We start from the raw sequence: 21,539 nt of genomic DNA on the forward strand, positions 1-21,539 counted from the left end.
TGCAAGGATACTGAGGGGAGGGAAAAGCGAAACTGCGGGGTGATAATTGGCCACTCAGTCTGCGATTGTTCCCAGTTTCGCCCATTGAGATGGACAATAACAAACACCGCATGGCTCAAATGCCACCCTCCTCGGCATGTAACTACAGCTGTTTCTAGTTATCACCTTTAACAACAAGCCTCAAGATGAACCCTGCAGGGAAGAAAAGAAGAGACGATGAAGAAGCAGCAAGAATTATCAACAGACTTGGGATGACTTCAGGATCACTCAACAGGGCAAGTTTGATGACGGCGGATTTCCTGTGGGAATATTTTGATGAGCGTCACCAGTCCGATTCAGAAGCTTGGTTTGGGTGGACTTTATGTAAATGTGGCTCTATTGTTCACGCCCATTACCTGGCCTGCCTGAAGGAAGGAGAAGTCCTGAAACTTTGAGCCTGTTTTTCTCAGAACAAGCAGGTACTAGAAGTTAACATTCATATGAGCATATCTTTGTAAAATATGATCAGATTAAGGTGTGTGATACATTACTTGAAAGCTTGGAATCCATGCTTTCATAATGTGTAAAAAACTCAAAAACGACCTCGGACGACTTGCAGGACTTTTTACCAGCTTTAGTCACAAATGTGGTTTCACAGCTTAACTTTACAATAGACCAGGATTTTGCAGACCTCCATGGACCCCCAGTTTGGCTGGGCTCCAGAAAGCTCTCCCCTTTATCCCCCCACATGGATGGTTTGGCATCAGGCATAATAGAAGCCATCCAGAAACAAAGACTCAGCGGAGTCCTCTCATTGGCTAAAACTGAATCCATCACCATTGCTATGATGAAGCGAAACTGTACCGAACACACATCTGGTGGGATTTCGGGGTACAGGTCTTTGGTAGACCTCATTCTGGCACTTCAGGTCCTCACTGAGTGCTTCTGGGAATTCAGTAGAGGGTTGCTTGATTCTGGAAGGTGTTTGGCCCAGTGCGAGGTGGATTCTGGAGCATCTGATGGGGGGCCATATGCATCCTGGAGGGGTCAGCTGGGAGGATACCTGGAGAAAGGGGGCATGGATGTGGAACAGGTCTGGATGATGGCTATTGAAAGACAGAGAAATACTCCTCATAGACAGGGTCTGTAGGAACTAAATACAGAAGGCTTAGTCATTATTGATCTGTTTGCATTTACTCAGTCTTTCTGGCCATACAATCTTTGAAACATCAGTCTGACATCCTTGCAGTACACTTACTCTGATAGTCCAGGTAGTCCTGGAAACATACATCTCGATTAATTGTTGAGATTCTGCAGGTAGTTTTTGGGCTGCATGGCAGTGCAGGAGAAGGTTCCTGGTCTTCTCACTCAGGGCGGTTCTGTGCAGTTTCCACGTTCTCCCCATGCATGTGTGGGTTCAGATCAGATCAGATCTAAGTCCAGACTTTGACTAGACCACTCCAGAACCTTTGTTTAGTCTTTAGTCCATTCAGAGGTAGACTTACTGGTGTGTTTGGGATCATGGTCCTGCTCCATAACCCAAATGGTCTTGAGCCTGAGGTCATGAACTGATGGTCGGACATTCTCCTTCAGGATTTTCTGCTAGAGAGCAAAATTTATGGTTCTAGTGGTCCAGGTCCTGGTCCAGACCATCATACTCCCATTACCATGTCCGACTGTTGGTCTGATGTTCTTCTGGTGAAATGCTGTGTTAGTTTGACTCCAGATGAACGGGACACACACCTTCCAGAAAGTTCCTCTTCTGTCTGGTCAGCTCTCAGAATATTTTCCCAGAAGTCTTGGGGATCATCAGGATGTTTTTAGTCAAATGTGAGTCGAGCCTTGTGTTCTCTTTGCTCAGCAGTGGTTTTAGCCTCGAAACTCTCCCATGATGCCATTGTTGCCCAGTCTCTTTCTGACTGTTGAAACATGAACTCTGACCTTAACTGAGTCAGTGAGGCCTGCAGGTAGGGATGGACAATGTGGACTAAAAAAATTATCACGATATTTTGTTGTATTTATTGCAATAACAATATAAATCACGTTAAAAAATAGCACCATTCAACACAACCTTATTGGCTAGGTAAAATGTATCAAGTGGGCTGCTTAACTACACCAGCTACATATAAAACAGTTATATAAATATATTTATATATCTAGATACAGTGCTTAACAAATGTATTAGACCACCCTAACCCTAACCAAAGTAAGGTTTATGCCACAACTGCCCTAAATTAACAGCATTGGTAATTACCAAAATCATTTTTGATGTTTCTGCAATGGTTAATACACCAATATGTAGAAGCTCTTTAACCCAAATAATATTTTTAATGCTATAATAGAATTATTATTGTTATCCATGAATTTTTACATTTACTGATTTACATAAAAACTGCAAAAATAGTAAAGCACATTAATATTTCTTGATTAATATGTCAAATTATAGTTATTTACTGTCATTACTGAACAGAAAAATGAGTTTTAGTGGTTGAATGTTATGCTCGATTCATTCCTGACTTCTCAGAGAAGCCCAGTGAGCCGGCTCAAATTTGGGTGAATTCAGTTTGAAATTCCTCATTCCTGTGCAAAATGGTAAAACGTGGAAGGCTGACTGAAAATGAAAGAGTCCGCATTAAAGCACTTCATGATGCTGGATGGTCTATGAGACAAATATGACAGGTGGTCTAATACATTTGTTGAGCACTGTATATAAATATATCTATATTTATATAGATATTTATATAGATATATAAATCTATATATCTATATAAATATACGAATAGATATCAATTCATGTAGGGATATTTTAGTTTAAAAAAAAAAACATGTTTCCCCTACATTTAAGAGATTCAAAGAGAAATTTAGTTGGAAAAAGTACAAAAAATACTCCAACTTGGGACATTATTAAAAATTTCAGTGTCAGCATTAAAAATTGACCCTAAACTAGAAGTATTTACGTCACTATTCATGTGGCCCATCCTGGATATGTCCAGTTTGCCTCTATCTCTGGTGTTTAAATCCAAAATTCAGTCTGATCTCCTCTTTTAGGTCTGGAGGTTCCTTCAGTGGAGCAGAGCTGCCAGGCTCCACCATGTTTGTTTTTAGAGATAAGTCACTTAATGCAAGTCCAAGTTGAAACTCTTGTTGTTAAATTAATTTAAAAAAGTAAATTTGATAAATTATTTTTAACCAAGTTTGATAAAGTCCATAATGTACAATTACACTGAAGCCTATAAGGTTTAAATGTGGGAGTCACATTTTCAGATATAGTACATACAGTGTGGTGTCCCTCCACCATACACTTCTGTCTGTCTGCTGTCTGCTGCTGAGGTGTCTACTATAGACACACACCGATGCACCTAACAGACAACTCACAGCGCCGATACAAAGAAACATGCATCATGTTATCTATAATACAATGTGCATTGTATATTGTTGTTAATGTTATATTATGCTAACTTTATGAGAATCGAGTTTACTACTCATATCTTTCTAAATATTAGACCAAGCGCTCCATCATTTCCTCGTGTAAATGGTGGGGCTGTGCGTAAATTCCGCGGCTGTGAAACGGAGGAATAGGGGATTATAAAATAAAGCACACTGTGCAAATTACCGTTGTCTGCGCCACGTCTGATTTCCTGTAACCAAACCATCTCCAGAGCTCCTTGTTTAGCAGCAAACTCATCCTCTGTTTCAACTCCACCTTCCACCATGTTTGTTATGTTTCTGCACGCGAGTTAAGAGTGCATCGTAGTTGATGACGTATGTGTGCACGACGGTCACGAACACACATGTCATCAACCATAGTTTATCGTTATTATTGGTGAATGCCGTTTTCTCATCGTGGTAAGTTTTTTTTGTGGTATATCGCAAACAATAGGATATCGCCCATTCCTACCTGCAGGTCTTTAGATGTTGTTCTGGGTTCTTCTTGGACCTCATGGATAAGTCGTCCATGTTCTCTCTGAGTCATGTTGGTAGGCTGGTCACTCCTGGGAAGGTTCACCGCTGTTCAGAGTTTTCTCCATTTGTGGATAATGGCTCTCAGTGTGGTTGTCTGGAGTCCCAAAGCCTCAGAAATGTCTTTGTAACCCTTTCAGACTGATAGATGTCAGTGACTTTGTTTCTCATCTGTTCTTTTAGATGCTTCCATGATGTGCTGGAGATCTTTGAGCCTACTTCACTTTGTCAGACCGTTCTATTTAAGGGGTTTCTGGATTCTACAGGTCTGGCAGTAATCAGGTCTGGGTGTGGACAGTCAAACTGAACTTGGCTTTCGCACTCCCTGTGTCTGAATATTGCTTTTTGCTTCAGAAAGTCCCTGACTAAAGTAAATTCTCCAAACAGTTTCCTCATTTTGGAGCGGAAAAGTGTGCCATGAATTAGTGCTACTATTTAACCCTTTTTTAACATCTCTATCTGCTTCTTTTTGCCATTTTATCTCATTTTGCAACTTGTTTATTCTGACTTTTTTTGCCACATTTGAACCCATTTTTGCAGCTTTTTGTCCTTTCAGCATCAGTTAAGCCCGTTTTTGCCTCTTTAATTTATTTATTTATTTGCTGCTTTCCAAGTTCACCCATTTTCTTATACTGTTTATCCTATTTTGACTTTTGAAACCAGTTTTTGTCACATTATTCTGATTTTAACCACTTTTCATGCGTCTTTTTGCCTCCTAATACAGTTTTACAGTTTTTGCCCTTTATGCCACTTTGAACCCATTTTTGCTGCTTTTTTCCCTGTTTCATCACATTTTTGTCACTGTTAGTCCTATTTTGACTTTGAACCATTTTATACCCATATTCCCCCTTTTTGCCCCTTTTGTCCATTTCTTTCTTCATTTTTGCCTCTGTTAATACATTGTTGCAACTTTTTCCCTTTTTTCCTCTTTCCCCCCACTTTGTTGCTTCTTTTTGCCACTCTCTTTATAACTATTCAGCTCTTTTCCATTGTAGTGGTCTTAGTCCCTTTATTTTCTGACATTTGTGCACGCTGTGGCCCAGCTATGAAGTCTGACATTATTAACATTACCAATAAAAAGCTCATTCTTTTCAGGCTGGGGTTTACATTCTTCAAAAGGTGACTACAGCATAAAAACATGTCTTTTCTACATTTCATTTATTTATTTAGCTCCCATAAGAGTGATTATTATTCAGGTTCAAAGTCAAATACGCTAATCACAGCTTAAATTGACCATTATGCTGACCTCCATGGGCCCCCGGTTTTTCTGGGCCCCAGAAGGCTCTCCTCTATATCCCCTTGGTCCAGAGGCTGGACCTGCTGAGGACCACTGGATCAGGGTTGACTTATGCAGTTGTGCCACTAGAGGGCGCCGTAGCATCGTTATTGAATCCACAGCCATAAACATCAACAGTCCCTGTGGTTGTTTTTGGATATGTACCAGCCCGGGGCCTCATTCTCCACGGGGCCCAAAGATATAATCCACAGCTGTGCATCAGTGATGAGGTTAACATCTTAACCCTTTCATGCATGAATCATGACAGCCTCAGTTTGTTTCACACTTATACGTTGGCTTTGATTGTCACCCTTATTTTGCTGTCTGTATATTTCCATTGCCTTTATTTGCAATTTTTAGCCCTTTTTTTTAATTTTGTGCCACTTGTAATCAGTTTTTACTGCTTCAAGCCACTTTTGCCACTTGTTTTTGCAACTTCACTTTGCAACTTTTTTCCCATTTTTGCACGTTTATCCTGCTCTTTTATCCTGCTTATTTAATGTTTGACATTTTTCCCTTTCCCCTGTCATTTTTTGCGCATTTAAGATGCCTTTTACCATTAAATGCCACTCTGCTGCTTTTTACCAGTTTAAGTCACTTTTGACTCATTTTTTTGCCATGTTTTTGACACTTTTTGCTCCTTTTTGGCCATTTTTGCCACCTTAAATGCATTCTTAGTGTCACTTTAACCCATTTTTGCCACTTTTTACCACTTGGATCAGGGGCTCTCAAACTTTTCAGCCTGCAACTCCCAAAATAAAAGTGCCAGAGACCGGGGACCCCCACTGTACCTGAAGGTGGCTGAATACAGCCATGCACTGTCAGGAATAGTCATGTGGAGACAAGGTTGTCCATTAGGGGGGAAATGGGAGAGCAGCCAAACTGGGGCCAGCAAAATCCTGGTCCATTGTAAAGTTAAGCTGTGGTGTTTTATATTTTACCTGAATAATAACTACTCTAATCATAGAAACACATTTTAATTAATTTGTGTAGTTAGTAGCCCTCTAAAATGTAAAAAATTGCTAAAATGGGTTAATAATGGCAAAAAATGGTGGGAAAGGTGGTGAAATTAGATTTTAAAAGTAGCAGAAATGGGTAAGAAAGGCAAAAAATCCGAATGAGTGGCTAAAGATGACCAAAAACAATAGCAAAATGGGTTAGTGTCGGCAAAAGTAGGTGGAAATTTGATGAAATGGGATAAAAATTGATATAAACTGGCAATAAAGTGTAAGCTGAGGCATAAAAAGTTATAAACTGGCAAAAATGTGCATATGAAATTGTAAAATGAGACTCAGAAAGTGGCATAAGGGGTTAATAGTGGTGATAATGTGTCAGCAGAGCCAACAATAGGCAGAGAGCGGCAAGATTTGGTTTAGAAGTGGCAAAAACAGGCAGAAAAAGTGCTGGAAAGGGTTTAAAACTGACAGAAATTGGTTTGGCTGATTTTATCCCTCACTAGATCCTTCTAGATCATTCCTAGCTGAATGCTGAGCTCTTGCAAGGGTTTTTTTTTTTGCCACTGCTGGATATTTTTGGAGGATTTTTTCTTCTTTTTGGTGTCATAATTTTGTTCCTGAGAAATAAAGAAATAAAACACAAGAAGGAGACGGATAAATGTTCAGATAATTTATTGTGATTCAAAGCTTGTTTTAAGTGGATTATGGGTAATAATGTGGTCAGAGTTGAACAAATACACCGCCAATGTCTCTGCTGGGCGTATCTGGATGATTTCAACCATGTGCAGATGTTTAGCTGGCAAGCTTTTGGGTAATTGAAGTCTAAAATTGTTCCAGTGTTGAGATGTTGGACTTCTGTTTCTCTTGGTGCTGAGTGGTGGTGGCATTATAGAGTAAAACTTTGGTCTGGTGATCGCTCTTGGTCTCCTAGTTCCGCCCCTGGAGGGTGTAGGAGTAATGGAGGGTCCCGCCTTTCTTCAGGTAGCAGTCGTGCTCGTGGGTGCCTACCTTGATCTCTCTCTCGCAGACGCCCAGCCGGTCGTCAAACAGGATGTCGCTGTCGAACACCTCGAGCTTCAGGACATCGTTCTCCTTGGCCTTGAAGTAGGAGAACTCCTCCCCCCACCACGGGTTCTGGTCGTTGTTGCGGACGGAGGTTTTACCCAGAGAGGCGGAGCCACAGAACACCTTGACAAACCCATCGGTGGTTCCCAGCAGGTTGGAGGGGAGCTCGCTGGCCCGCAGGTTGAACAGCTTGAGCTGGGCGTGAGTGGCGGTGAGACCGCAGAGGAGCAGCAGGAGGAGCGACAGGTTGGAGGCCATGGCTTCAGAGACGCTGAAGAGGAACAACACCTTTGATTAATGTCTGAATGGAACACCACCAACATTTTCAGTTTTATCAGTTTGTTTCCTACACTTACAGCAGGCTGTGATTGTCAAACTCTATTTTTGCTGCTTTTAGCCCATTTTTGACACTTTTATCTTTTGCAATTTTTTTGCCCCTTTCCTCGCCTTTTTCTTCTACTTTTCACCCATTTCACCCACCCTTTTACAATTTAATATTACGAATTTCCCATTTATCCCACCGTTTTTCTGGTTTTTGCCCATTTTAGTCACTTTTCACTCATTTTTCTCCACGTTTTTGCCACTTTTCTCCCAGTGTTTGCTGCTTTAAGCCCATTTTTGCCACTTCTTTATGTCACTTTTCTCCCCTTTCTGACACTTTTATCCTCCTTTTTGCCCCTTTTTCGCCCATTTAGGCTGCCTTTTGCCAGTAAATATCACTTGTTCCCTATTTTTGCCACTTTTTTCTGCCGGTTTTATCCAATTTTTGCCATTTTTCACAATTTTTTGGCCCCTTTTCACCCATTTAAGCTGCCTTTTGCTATTAAATGCTACTAATTTCCCATTTTGCCACTCTTTCATGCTTTTTGTCCATTTCAGTCATTTTTCACCCATTTTTTGTCACTTTTAAAAAGGAGCTCACTAAAAACTATTTAATAGGTCCTTATTCTTCTCCATTTTCCAGCGTAGCGCTCTAGCCCCTCAGGCACTCAAAAAAAGACTTAATATTCAATCTCTCTGCGTCTCACATTCCCAGTATCAACATTCCCCCCAAACCTTTTCTCTCCACTACTCCACCGCTGAAAATGCCATCAAACTCATTAACTAACTTTGTTGCCACTTTAATCCATTTCTTTCCACCACTTTTCAACCGCTTTTCACCACTTAGATTGTGGCTCTTTCAGTGATTTGGCTCTTTGGTTGAGTAACGCCGCTCAAACATAGCGTTAGCCTCGTAGCATGAGGCCGAACTGGGATGTCTGCCTAACTCTGACTCATTGTGCCTTATTGCCTCAGCCAATCAGAGTGCTTGTTACTACGTACATAGTCATCTAATTAATACCTATGAAGTCACTTTTATTTGTGATATTTTCTTGTTGTGGCTTTTCTTTGTAAAGAAACTTGTTCTCCGACTGTTAGAGTAAAATAAAAAAAAACCTTTGTGTTTGCCTAAACATGTTTTCTCTTTTTCTCTGAAAATCTTCAAATATAACTGCTAGTTCTAGTGTGGAGCTAACCAAATATTCTATCAACACAACACAAAAAGGTTCTGAATGCAAGATAGAGGAATTAAACCAATCTGACAAAACTGGAGATTAATTACAAAATAATAATCACTGATTTATCATTTTTAAATGTATGTTTATGCAATATGTAAAGAAAAATAATCACAGAAATAAAAAGGAATCAAGATGATGTTGTTTAAAGACCAGTTTGTAGATCTAATGTCTGTAATACATGGATTAAAATAATATTATATCAGGATCAAATATTCATTTCATTTTCTGCTCTCTGTCTTTTTTATGGACACAGCTCAGAAGGAAGTCTCAATACATTTTCAAATCTGTCTGATCTTTTTGTATTACAGCATTAGGACATCAGAAATGACATGGTGAGCACATGTTAAACCAGTGGCTCAACCAGAGAGACAAAATGCTTGGAAAATACCACAATCTCAATGGTTTAAAGGGGCCAAAAATGGGGGCTAAGGGTTGCCCCTTAGACAATCAATGGAGAAAACTGAGTAAAAAGTGGCAAAAATGTGTGCAAAGTCACAAAAAATTGAGTTACAGGTGGTCAATAAGTGGCAAAAAAATGAGTGAAAAATGACTAAAATGGGCAAAAAAGCTGTTTAAAGGTGAGAATAATTGGTATTTAATGGAAAAGGCAGCTTATATTGTCAAAAATGGCAAAGAAGCAGGATCAAAGTGGCTAAAAGTGATGTCATGCTGAAAATTTCATCTAAACCTGTCTATAACTTTTTGAGTTACGTTGCTAACAAACGAACAAACCCTGCCGATCCTTGGATAATTAGCAGTTGTTTAATTTGCACTTATGGTTGTTATTCACATGTGGCTGCTCTGGAAAGGAGGAGCTGGGGAGGAGGACGGTTGTAAAAAGTGGTTTGGAGGCATACAATGGAGAAAACTTGTTAAAAATGGCAACAATGTGTGCAAACTCACAAAGAATTGAGTTACAGGTGGTCAAAAAGCAGCAAAAAAAGGAGTGAAAAGTGACTAAAATGGGCAAAAAGCCATTTAAAGGTGAGAATAATTGGCATTCAATGGAAAAGGTAGCTTATATGGTTGCAAAATTGCAAAGAAGCAGGATAAAAAAGGCTAAAACTGATGAAAAGTGGCAAAAATGGTCAAAAACTTGCTACAAGAAGTGGTCAAAATGGGCTAAAAATGGGCTTTTCTGGGGAGATGAAGACATAAAAGACTGTGACTGTGTTAAACCCTTTAGCTTTCTAAAGAGCATGAAGAGTCTTCATTAATCTAAAGGTATGAACTAATAAAGAAGGAAGTGTGAGCTAACAGGTGTGCTCTTACCTGCAGTGTAGACGCCTTGTCTCTCAGGTGGTCCGCTGCTCCAGATGTTTTAAAGGCCAGCGGAGCTCCAATCAGGTTTTTCTCACCGCCCACGCCACAAGCTCCGCTCTCAGCGTTACACAACAGCAGCAAACATCAGCGCTGGGTCTGAGTGGTCCCTGAAACAGAACAGTGACTCCACCAGCCTCTACACAGGCCTGAAAATGGAGGAGTCCTAAACAATCAGACTGTGATGGATTCTGGGATATGTAGTCCCTTCACCCTCATAACAAAAATCAGTCTTTACCATGTTTCTCTGGCCATTCTGGACCGATGTGAATTTGTTTATATTCTTAACAACATTCAGAAATTGGCTAGCTTGTCTCCTGAATAAAAAACATGATAAATAAAGGATTTGAATGGTCAGATTTTCTTCTCTAACCAGAACTGTCAGAAATGTGTCGGCTCCAACCATCATGGATCTCCTTTGTTGATACGGCCTTTGGATAGCTAACAACTTAAGAACGGTTTCACTCTTTCACTGAAGAAAAGTTCCTGATCAAACATCAGTAAAAGTCCGTCGAGGAATTGTTCTAAACAGGAAGGAGAGCTTGTCTGATCTTACCCACAGAGGGCAAGGGGTCATTTAATAACCTTGTAATCGGGCTAAATGATCAATTAGACCAGGGGTGTCCAAACTATGGCCTGGGGGCCAAATGTGGCCCACAGTCGCAGGCGTGGGCGTGGGCCAATTTAATACTGGACTAAGCTACTAAACTGGAACAATTCAGTACATGGTAAAACTATAGGAAATCATAATAATATGTTGTTTCCTAACCCCCTGATGAGTTTCAGCAGCAGTTAGCAGTACCACAAATGTTCAGGAGGATGAGCCAGTGGTAGCTCAGGCCGAACAAGGCCCCCTGGAGTCCAACTGACATCCCAAAAACCTGAAACTGATTGTCTGTTTTCCTCATCAGCCATTAAATCAAGCGTTCAGGCAGGTCTGGAGTCAAGGTCTGCCCCAGTCAGCTGATGGCCAGCTGATTTGCTCTAAGCTCGCTCTCATGCTCTCGCCTGGCCACGCTCTGTAACTCTCTCTGTAAGCTGCTCCTGGTGCCCTCCTCCACCCTAGCGCCTCCTTTATTCTGCTTCTTTAATTAACGTCTTAACCAACATGCTTCCATACTTCTGTGTGCGGCCCTCAGAGGAGAAAGTTTGGACACCTCTGAATTAGACCCTGATGAACTCACTGATATTGGACACTGTGATAAAAACACCAGACGTTCAGGCTGCTTGTACATGATTTTTATTTCTTTGACAGGACTTTCAGCTGAGGACGTGTCAAAGTTTCAAACGCTGCCAGGGTGGCAGCCGAACTACACCTGCTACTGTCCCTGGAGGGTGTAGGAGTAATGGAGGGTGCCGCCTTCTGCCAGGTAGCAGTCATGGCTGTGAGTGCCCACTTTGATCGGACGCTCACAGACTCCCAGCAGGTCGTCGAAGAGCAAGTCGCTGTCGTGAACTTCGAGTCTCAGCAGGTCGTTCTCCTTGGCCTTGTAGTAGGAGAACTCCTCCGGCCACCACGGGTTGATGGTGTCGTGTTGGACGGACGTCTTCCCCAGACTGGTTGAAGCACAGTAAATGGTCACGTAGCCGTCTGAGATTCCGAGCAGGTCTGAGGGCAGACCGGTGGCCCGCAGGTCAAAGACCCGGATCTGAGATTGGGCCACATTCAGGGTGCACACGACGAGCAGGAGGAGAGGAAGAGAGGAGGCCATGACTGCACGGGACGCTGAAGAGAGACAAGAACACGATGTCATCAGAGACACTCTGAGTTTCATTTTCCACCTTTTTCACCAGTCACATTTTAACAAACCCCTAAAGACATGGGCTTAGAAATGTAAAGTTTGTGATGCATTTTAAAAACTTAATCAAGGTTTTTAGAAGGGTTTCTTTTTAAAAAATAAACTTTTACACCAGGAGAAATTTGTACCTGGTCTTGACAACACAGAAGGAAACTTTATTCATTTGAATGTGACTGTTTTACCAGCACAGTGCAGTTCTGTGCAGTCAGAGGAAGTTTGACATGTTCATGAAGTTTTAAGAAGTTTGCACACTCAGGTAAGGTTTGGCATGCTCACAGGAAAGTTTTTAGTGCACACAAAGAAGTGGTTCATGTAAAGTTATTCAAAATGTACACTCCTTTTCTTAAAACGGAAATAAAAGGCTGTTTAATGTGGCAAAAAAATAAGCAAAAAGCAGCAAAAAAGGGCCAAAAATTAATTAAAAAAAAGGTTTAATAGTGGTGAAAGTAGGTCAACAGAGGCTTGATGAGTGGCAAAAATGAGTTAAACAAACAAACAAAAAAGCTTAAAACAGGGGTGTCAAATCCAAGGCCAGGGGGCCAAATCGTGGTACAGTTACACCTGGTCCACCAGGTCCATCAGATCCTATTATATTTTTATTATAACTGGCCCACTGGTCTGCAGATATCCTCCAGTTTAAAAATGTAAACGTAACCATGACGATCTAAAATGTCCTTGTTAAGTCTCAAAATTAGAAAAAGTTCAAGTAAAAAGTCCAGAATGAGGTCAAATACATTTCTGTTTTTATTTCATATTCTTCATTTTGCATCTCACAGTTATGGTTTTGACTTTTTATATCATGTTGACCTTTTCAATTCACAATTTTGACTTTTTACTTTATTTTTTGACCTTTTAGACTGCCAGTTTTAAAATTTTAAGTAATATTTTGACCTTTAAAACTCATGATTATGAATTTTTCTCACATTTTTACCTTTTTAGCTCATTACTTTGACTTTTATCTCATAATCTGACCTTTCAGATTTCAACGTTAAATTTTAAGTTGTAAAATTTTAAACTATAACCTTTAAATTTAAAAATTTCAATTTTTTTCTCATGCTTTGACATTTCAAACTGATGATTTTGATTTTATCTCATATTTTGACTCTTAAGAATCATGATTTCATTTTTCTATCTCCTATATTTGCCTTTTAAAAACATGTTGACTTTAAATGCCAGGTTTTGACATTTTGAGCTCATAAGTTTGAATTTTTATCTCAGATTTTGAGACTTTAAACTTATCATTTTGACCTTTTCAATCTCAAAATCCTTTATCATCAGTGCTAAGGTTTTTTCCCCCATAATTCATTGCTGGTGAAAATGAGGTTGACAGTTTCTGGTTAAATGTGGACCCTGCTCAGTCCTCAGGTTGGACCCAGATTCAGAATTCGGCCGCTGCTGTGACTGAGTTTGACATCCCTGGCTTAAAAGATGGTTGACTGTGGCTCAGTGTCAGTCGTCTCAGAGGCTGTGGTTCGATCCCCAGCTCCTCCAGTCAAATGCTGATGTGTAAATGGCTATGAAAGCGTACAAACGGGATGGCCACTTCTCCATAGTCTGCATCAGTGAATGAATGATGGAGTGTATGGGAGTGAATGTGTGTGTGACCTGCGGTGTAACAGCACTGTGAGTGGTCAAGTCCATTTACCAAAATTGGGCCCAAAAGATGGTGAAGTGGGATTTAAAAGAAGCAACAATAAATTAATAAGGCAAAAAAAAGGTTTAAAGTAGCAAAAATGGGCAGAAAAAAGTATTGAAAAGAAAAAAATTGGTAAAAAAATGATGAAAGTAGCAAATAAACATCAGAAGCCACTGACACACTCTCAGACCCAAGATCATCATGGTTACATTTCCATTTCTAGACTGAAGGAAATCTGCAGACTTTCCAGCATGCTACTGATACAACACACAGGCCGCGATATCAGGGAATCTGGATGAGGAGGCTCATCCTCTGAGTTTGGCAGGGCTCAAATCTGTGGGCGGAGCCTGGCCAAAGAACATTTCACTGGTCATTAGGGCTCTGTGTGCTCAGAGGAGGGTTAACATCCCGACATGAACATTAAGGCACACTGCAAGGTTTTAATGGCAGAGTTTCATAAGAAATCTGAACAAGTTTTTGGAACACAGTAGTTGTTGATTCATGGTCACATGACCTCGTTTTCTGAGTGGAGGTTGATGAGGAGTGACCCATCTCACATCACTATCTTTGTTGAAGGTCGTTTGTGACTGTGGTGCAACACCCTGTCCTAAAACCTCTGAACTCTTAACCAATCATACGAGACTGAAATGTCTGGAGATTTCTGTCCAAGGAGGAAGCTGTCTGTGTATGGAAGCCCATGTCTGCCCCTTAAAAAATGAGTGAGGTGATTATTTAAAACAGGGTATATGCAGAAAATCTACATTTACACGCCTCCTTCGCTGTCCGTTGTGCCATTTTGGAAGTGAACACAGTGCATGGTGGGAAATTCATCACACCCCTTGACGTGGTCCTGAAAAATCTTTGTTTCATAAGCTATGTAGCCCTCATTTCAAAAGACCTGACAGGGGAACCAAGGGGAGAGGACCTTAGGACCTTAATGGGACCTTAGAGTCCCGTCAATGTAGCGGTCTCGGTCAGATCACGCGTCTGTTTAACAAGCTGGCTTTGCTCTCAGGGATGAACCCTCCGGCCTGCTCAGGACCTGCTTACTCAGCAGTCCTCATCCAGACCAGATTAAGAGCTAAATGTGAACAAACTAAACATCCAAACTCAGAGGCCTGCAGTGAGAACCAAGTTCTGTTTGTCTCAAACATTTCTGCTGACAGACAGAAAAACCTAAACCGCCAACAGACAGAATCATTATAAAATGACCTTAAACTAGATTCTTGTTGAACAGGTGTGGTTTATTTTCCCCCCGCTCCTCTGGTCAGAGATAAGACCAGCATGTTTGTTCTGTCCCCACTCATGTTTCGTCATCCTCGAGGAGGCGAGTGGGAAAATTTAGCTCCAGAACACCTGCTGAGGTTTGGACTGTTTCACATGTCTACAGGTGAAAAACACGCCATCCGAGGCCTTCAACCTGTGATTGGTTCATTTAACCCTCCAAGGATGGGCGTAAACGTCGATCTTTAAAATATCTAGAACAGTGACCACTGTGGGGTCACTGCTCAACCAATGAGCCACATTGTTGAAAATACCTTTGCAAGAGCCACAATCTAAGTGGTGAAAAGTGGCAAAAAAAGAGTTAAAACTGGCAATAAAGGTCAAAAAGCTGTAAAAAAAAAAAAATTGGCCAAAAATGGGTGAACGGGGTAAAGTAGGTGAAAAGTGACAAAAAATGTGGAAAAAGAGGGCAGGAATGGGTGAGACTTGACAAGAAATGACTTACAGGTGGCAATAATGGTTAAAAAACAAAGTAGTAAAAATGTGGCAAAATTAACTAATAATAACTAAAATTGGCAATAAGCTGCAAAAGGTGGGGAAATGAGAGAAAAATGACTAAAATTGGTTTAAAAAAACAATAAAAATGGGGGGAAATGAATGAAAAAATTACTAAAATTGGTAAAAAGCAGCAAAAGGTGGGGAAAATGAGTGAAAAGTGACTAAAATTGGCAATAGGTAGCAAAAAGGTTGGGGAAAATGAGAAGAAGTGACATGTTACGGCAAGAGGCACCTTCAATGGGCAAAAAGTGGCAACAAAAGGAAAAAATGCAATTTGTGAAAAGCAGAATAAAAGAGGCAAAAACTGGTGAAAAGGGAAAAAATGGGATTTGAGTGGAAAAATTAGCTAAAAGCAGCAAAAATGGATTAGAAGAGGCAAAAATGGTTAAAGGGGTAAAAAGTAGCAATAATGGAAATATACAGAAAAAAAATTAAGTTTGACAATTCAAGCCTACTGTTTAAGTGTGGGAATAATAATGTAGACATAAGAGAGCCACATGTTGAGTATCACTCTAGAATAAAGGAGCACGTGTTGGAAAGAGCTCATCAAGTTCATTTAAATAAAACCAGATAAATACAGGTTTAGAGCAGAATTCCAGAGATTTGTTACGTTTAAATCACCAATGTAGTGAAAAAACACTGCAGAGGAAATGTCTGATACACATGGAAATTTGACACCCTCACAAGAATGTTTGAGACTAAAAGAGAATATGAGATGGTTTGTGTCTTCCTGGTTTGAGTTTATGTTCCTGTGAAGTAAAAAGAAAATATGGAGCTCACAAAGAGCATGCTCAGTGGGAAGTTTTAAAGCTCTCCAGCAGGGTTTCACTATAGCTCTTTTGCTCATCAGAGTTACTAGCCACTCAACATTTTCACTAACCTCAGTGTTGTTGTGTTTGAGATGTCTAATGGGTAGTCTGGAATGAGCTGAAGCACATACTCTCCATCCTGTTCTAAATACTCAGACAAGTGGTCAGTATGTGGAGCCAAACTCTTAATTCTGGTTGGATCGGAGTCTCCTGATGGTTTCAGTATGTTTTCTTCTCCTGGGCTCTCGCTTACAGCGATGTCTCTTCAAAGTCTGGATGCTAACGGTAATGTGAGGATTCTGGCCCAAAATCAGAAGTAGTTCTTAATGGATCCATCCCAGTAGAAAGTATCATTGGTTACTTCAGGAGTCCTATGGTCCATGCCTGTGTTTAGTGTCTGTGCCTCTGGCATCTGATGGTTCCAGGAACATCAGAGTTATTGTTATTACTAGTGACGGGAACGTTGGCTCTTTTTAGCGATCCGGCTCATTTGGGCTCAGCTCACCATTAGTTTCAAATGAATGAAAGCATGCTGTCATTGTTTTTCAGAGTCTACTGTCTCCTGAGTTGTGGGTCAGATGAAGTCTGCTCACCTGTATGACACACCTGAAATAAATCACTGTTAGACCATCACGTCTGTGGTAGAGCAGCGATGAACACACGGACACAGAGAGAATCAATAAGAAGAAGACAAATATAAAACAGCTCTCAGGCGGGATCTGAATCTGTTGTACCGGCTCATTCACACTGACACATCCCTACTACATACATGAGCTACAACCCGAACACCCTGACTTTTCAAACTCAACAGTTTTTTCCTGTAGATTTAAGACTTTTTAAACTCAAAAACTAGGGTTTTCGTCTCATAAATCTACAAACTTACAAGACAGATTCGCTGTCGTACTTCAGCATTATACTGCTCTCAAATAATTATGCAAATTGGATTTTAGTGTCATAAACATTCTTTAATTTTTCAGTTAATCTCATGGATGGTGTTGTGTCTCAGGGCTCTTTGACTGAAATCAATCTCAGACACCTGTGATCATTAGTTTGCCAGGTGAGCCCAACTAAAGGAAAACTACTTAAGAAGGACGTTCCACATTATTAAGCAGGCCACAGGTTTCAGCAATATGGGAAAGAAAAAGGATCTCTGCTGCTGAAAGCCTCAAATAGTGTAATGCCTTAGACAAGGAATGAAAACATGAGATATTTCAGGAAAACTTCAGCATGATCATTGTACTGTGAAGAAATGTGTGTCTGATTCAGAGCACAGACGGGTTCATGCAGATAAAGGCATAATGAGGAAGGTTTCTGACAGACATATTCATGAGATTAAGAGAGCAGATGCTAAAATGCCATTACAAAGCAGCAAACAGGGATTTGAAGCTGCTGGTGCCTCTGGAGTCCCACCAGCCTCAAGGTGTAGGATCCTCCTGAGGCTTGCAGTCATGTATAAACCTACTATTCAGCCCCCCTCTAACCAATGCTCACAAGCAGAAACGGTGGCAGTGGGCCCAGAAATACATGAAGACTCATTTTCAAACTGTCTTGTTTACTGATGAGTGCCGTGCAACCCTGAATGGTCCAGATGGAGGAGTAGTGGATGGTTGGTGGATGGCCACCATGTCCCAACAAGGCTGTGACGTCAGCAAGGAGGGGGCGGAGTCATGAGGAGAGAGCTGGTAGATCCCTTTTATGGTCCCTGAAGGTGTGAAAATGACCTCAGCAAAGTATCTAGAGTTTCTGACTGACCACTTTCTTCCATGGTACAAAAAGAAGAACAGTGCCTTCTGTAGCAAAATGATCTTCAAGCATGACAATGCTCCATCTCATGCTGCAAAGATTCCCTCTGTGTCATTGGCTGCTATGGGCATAAAAGGAGAGAATCTCATGGTGTGGCCCCCATCCTCCCCTGACCTTTAACCCTACTGAGAACCTTTGGAGCATCCTCAAGCTAAAGATCTATGAGGGTGGGAGGCAGTTCACATCAAAACAGCAGCTCTGGGAGGATATTCTGACATCCTGCAAAGAAATTCAAGCAGAAACTCTCCAAAAACTCACAAGTTCAATGGATGAGGATCTAGTGCATGATAATAATGCTCAACAGTAACAGTTCTAAAAAGAAATGAGGCATGAACCCTTGCTAAGTGGACATGAGGTCTGGTTATAAGGAATGTTTGAGGGAAATGATGGCTGGACTGAGGAACTGAAGTCATGGCCTGACAGTTCACAGTGGACCAGAACCTGAACAAGCTTTTAGTAACTGATTTGAATTCAACCTTTAAAAAAAAATCACAGTATTTTGTGGTATTTAGGCTGAGTCACTTACAGGACAATTTTAGACATGTGAAGTTTATAGAAAAAGGCTTATTGCATAGTGAAGGTGATAACAAAGAAGGGCTCCTATGTTAACATGGAACTTGTCCTGTTAAGATGTTTTAGATTGAAATAGCTTTGATTTCAGTAAATATGACCTCCTAATGCTGCAGATTCAACACATGACCATTTTCAGTTCTCTACAACGTATAAAATGTTCTGAAACTCTGTTGTGCATAATAATGAGGAACAGTGCATTTAGATTTTTTTATTCATGAATAAAAATAGTTATCATTGTTCAATAAAATCTGAACGTTGATGACCTGAAAATTACACTGACTGTCATTTGCATTGACTATTAAGGAAAATCAGAGAAAAAAATCATTTGCTCATTTGCGTAATAATTTGGAAGGCGGTGTAGAAATGAGTTTAAGGTAAGAGGAAAGTTTGATATGCTCGAGGAAGTTTCTCATGTGCACAAGAAGTTTTTATGTTCAAAATAAAATTTATGAGTAACGGAGCCTCAAACAGCTTCTTTGCCTCTCAGTGTGTTTGTTGATTTTTGGATAAATTTATTTGACTATGTTTTATTAGTCAAACTCACTTTATTACTATTTAGTATTTTACTGCAGCTATAGAGAGAACCTTTACATGGATAATTTATTGATAAAGATGTTTGATAATCTCTAATTCAACAAGCTTGAATGATTAATTTTAGCCATTTTCTTACATATATAAGTGCATCACCATCAACCATAGACATTAAAAAGAATCATATTTCTGACATAGAAAAGGAAGACTCATAAATGAAGGCTTACCTTTAGCCTTGATAGCGTGTTTGTCACCTCTGAGCCTGATCCGTGGATTTAAAGGCTGGTGGAGCTCGTATCTACCTGATAAAAAAAATCAACCTTCAAATCAACACAGCCTGCTGCGCTCTCAGCGTTATGCAACCAAAGAAATAGATCCAGTTGTTTTTCTTTGATTCTGTAGTCCATGCTGGTGAAGGCCAGGCCACCTTACCTCAAGACGACTTTGAGGAATTTTCTCCAAACTTTGCACAAACATTGACCCTGACTCCTGACTGTAACCATGGCCTTCCTGAGTCTTTTTAAAGCTGCTACTGCATCTTCATGGACTCCATGGAACAGTGTTATTCATCTGCTGTGGTCGGCATCTGGAACCATCTATTCAAACTATATTTCTGAATATTTGACATTTTTATTGTCATACAGCTTGTACTACAGTTTTTGACTGTTTTCTGTCCACCTTATTCCTACTCCCATGATACTTCGAGAAATGTGGGCGCAACTTCCAGTCCTTTCTGTCTAAATGGGACTGAATGGGCAAAGAAACTACATGCTAAATGTAATTATTAGACTGTTTGGAGATTTAAAGATGTTAACTTCATCTGTTATACCTCAAAAGGGATAATATTATTATTTCTCCGCCCTCTACTACAGAGAATAAGGTGAAGAAATGACCTCAGATAACCTAGAGGAGCATATTTAGCTAACGTTATTAGCTTCGTATCCGTATAGTAACAGGCAGTCACGTTTTGTTATAGGACTTTGGACATCTTCAAATAACATTTCTCTGCTGCGGGTCATTAATATACAAGATCACAGTGAAGTGTCCTCCATCTTAAACAAGCTGGAACATTGATATCAATTATCCTAGATGAGCCAATAGTTAATTCTCTTTTAGCATCTCAAGCAAGCAAAATTTAACAGTCTGAAAGGACCGACTTAAAGGGATACTTCAATATTTTGGCAAATTCGCCCATTGCCATAATTCCTATAGTCTTAGTAATAGGTTTGTTTCCTTTAGTTGTCAGTGCAAGCTGTTTCTAGATCTGGGGGGACCGTTAAACCAGCTGCACAGCTAACACTATGGAAGCAGATGGAATTTTTGCTTTCCGTCATCAAACTCATCAAATACACAATCCAACAACTCCAAAACGCTCTCATGGACGAGTTGTGACCTGCACATTCACCGCACTATGAAATAATAATGTATAATTATGTAACATTACGACACATCAAGCAAATACTTGGAACTATTTCTTGAGTAAACCACTGGGCGGAGTGACACAGTGCAGCAGCCATGTCTGGAGTGTAGTTCCGGCTTTGCATTTAACTTTAAAACATCTCTGTCTCGTAATGTTCCATGATTATTTCATGGCGTGGTGAATGTACAGGTCACAACTTGTCCACGAAAGCGTTTTGGAGTTGTTGGATTGTAAATTTGATGAGTTTGATGAGGGAAAGCAAAAAATTCTGCCTGCTTCCATAAGCGTTAGCTGTGCAGCTGATATATCGGTCCCCCCAGATCTAGAAACGGCTTGCGCCGACAACTAAAGGAAATGAACCTATTACTAAGACTATAGGGATTATGGCAATGGGTGAATTTGCCAAAATGTTGTAGTATCCCTTTTAAGGTGCCTTGTGTAATATTTAGCCTAGTAGCATTTAGCCGAACAAACTTGGTAAAATCAAGCAAAACATTTCTAAGACAGTCTACCTAAATAAGTGTTTAGTCATCTAAATTCAAAAATAGCTATTTTGAAAAAAAAAACAACTCAGAATAAACCTTCATGGAGGGTCCCCTCCATGGATGCTGCCATCTTGGATTTTTACATGTTTCCATGGTAACATAGAGGAAAAAAGGAAAAAAAAAGGATAAATAAAGTTATTGTATTGTATTCACATTACAGATACACATTAAATTCAACTGGTTGCCACAGTTTCCAGCAGAGAAATGCGATCTAGAACCCACTTCTAGATGTTGATATTCAGTTTTACACACTGCACCTTTAAGCAAAGCCAAGCTGGTCAAGGCCGTCGTCTCTGAGCTGGAGTCTGTCTACGCCTTCAGTTCACGTTCAAGCTACCAGAGAGGAAGAGCAGTGTTCGGCCAAAACCGCAACAAAGCGGAGGCAAAACAGGGAAAGCCTGGCAATTAAATCTTGCTCAATCCCCTGATTAAGGAGAGTCAACAGGCTGGCTAATCTGGCTCAAACTGGCACACGTCAGTCAGGGTCAATCAGGAGACAGCTTCACCACATCTGCAAGCAGTCCTG

At 40.4% G+C, this 21,539-nt stretch overlaps 2 protein-coding genes across 2 annotated transcripts; both read right to left on the reverse strand.

The window, feature by feature from the left end:
• Positions 1-6,845: 6,845 nt before the first annotated feature.
• LOC121510314 (perforin-1-like) lies at positions 6,846-10,235 on the reverse strand. Its single transcript, XM_041788302.1, has 2 exons — positions 10,068-10,235; positions 6,846-7,507 (listed from the first exon to the last, which is right to left on the reverse strand). The coding sequence occupies exon 2, from the start codon at positions 7,492-7,494 to the stop codon at positions 7,099-7,101; it is 396 nt and encodes a 131-aa protein (XP_041644236.1). The 5' UTR covers positions 7,495-7,507; positions 10,068-10,235; the 3' UTR covers positions 6,846-7,098.
• Positions 10,236-11,339: 1,104 nt separating this feature from the next.
• On the reverse strand, positions 11,340-19,362 carry LOC121510300 (rabphilin-1-like). The gene is made up of 2 exons (XM_041788280.1): positions 19,276-19,362; positions 11,340-11,841 (listed from the first exon to the last, which is right to left on the reverse strand). The coding sequence occupies exon 2, from the start codon at positions 11,825-11,827 to the stop codon at positions 11,435-11,437; it is 393 nt and encodes a 130-aa protein (XP_041644214.1). The 5' UTR covers positions 11,828-11,841; positions 19,276-19,362; the 3' UTR covers positions 11,340-11,434.
• Positions 19,363-21,539: the final 2,177 nt, after the last annotated feature.

This window comes from Cheilinus undulatus, linkage group 5 (assembly GCF_018320785.1).
Source record: "Cheilinus undulatus linkage group 5, ASM1832078v1, whole genome shotgun sequence".
In the NCBI taxonomy this organism is placed as follows: domain Eukaryota; kingdom Metazoa; phylum Chordata; class Actinopteri; order Labriformes; family Labridae; genus Cheilinus; species Cheilinus undulatus.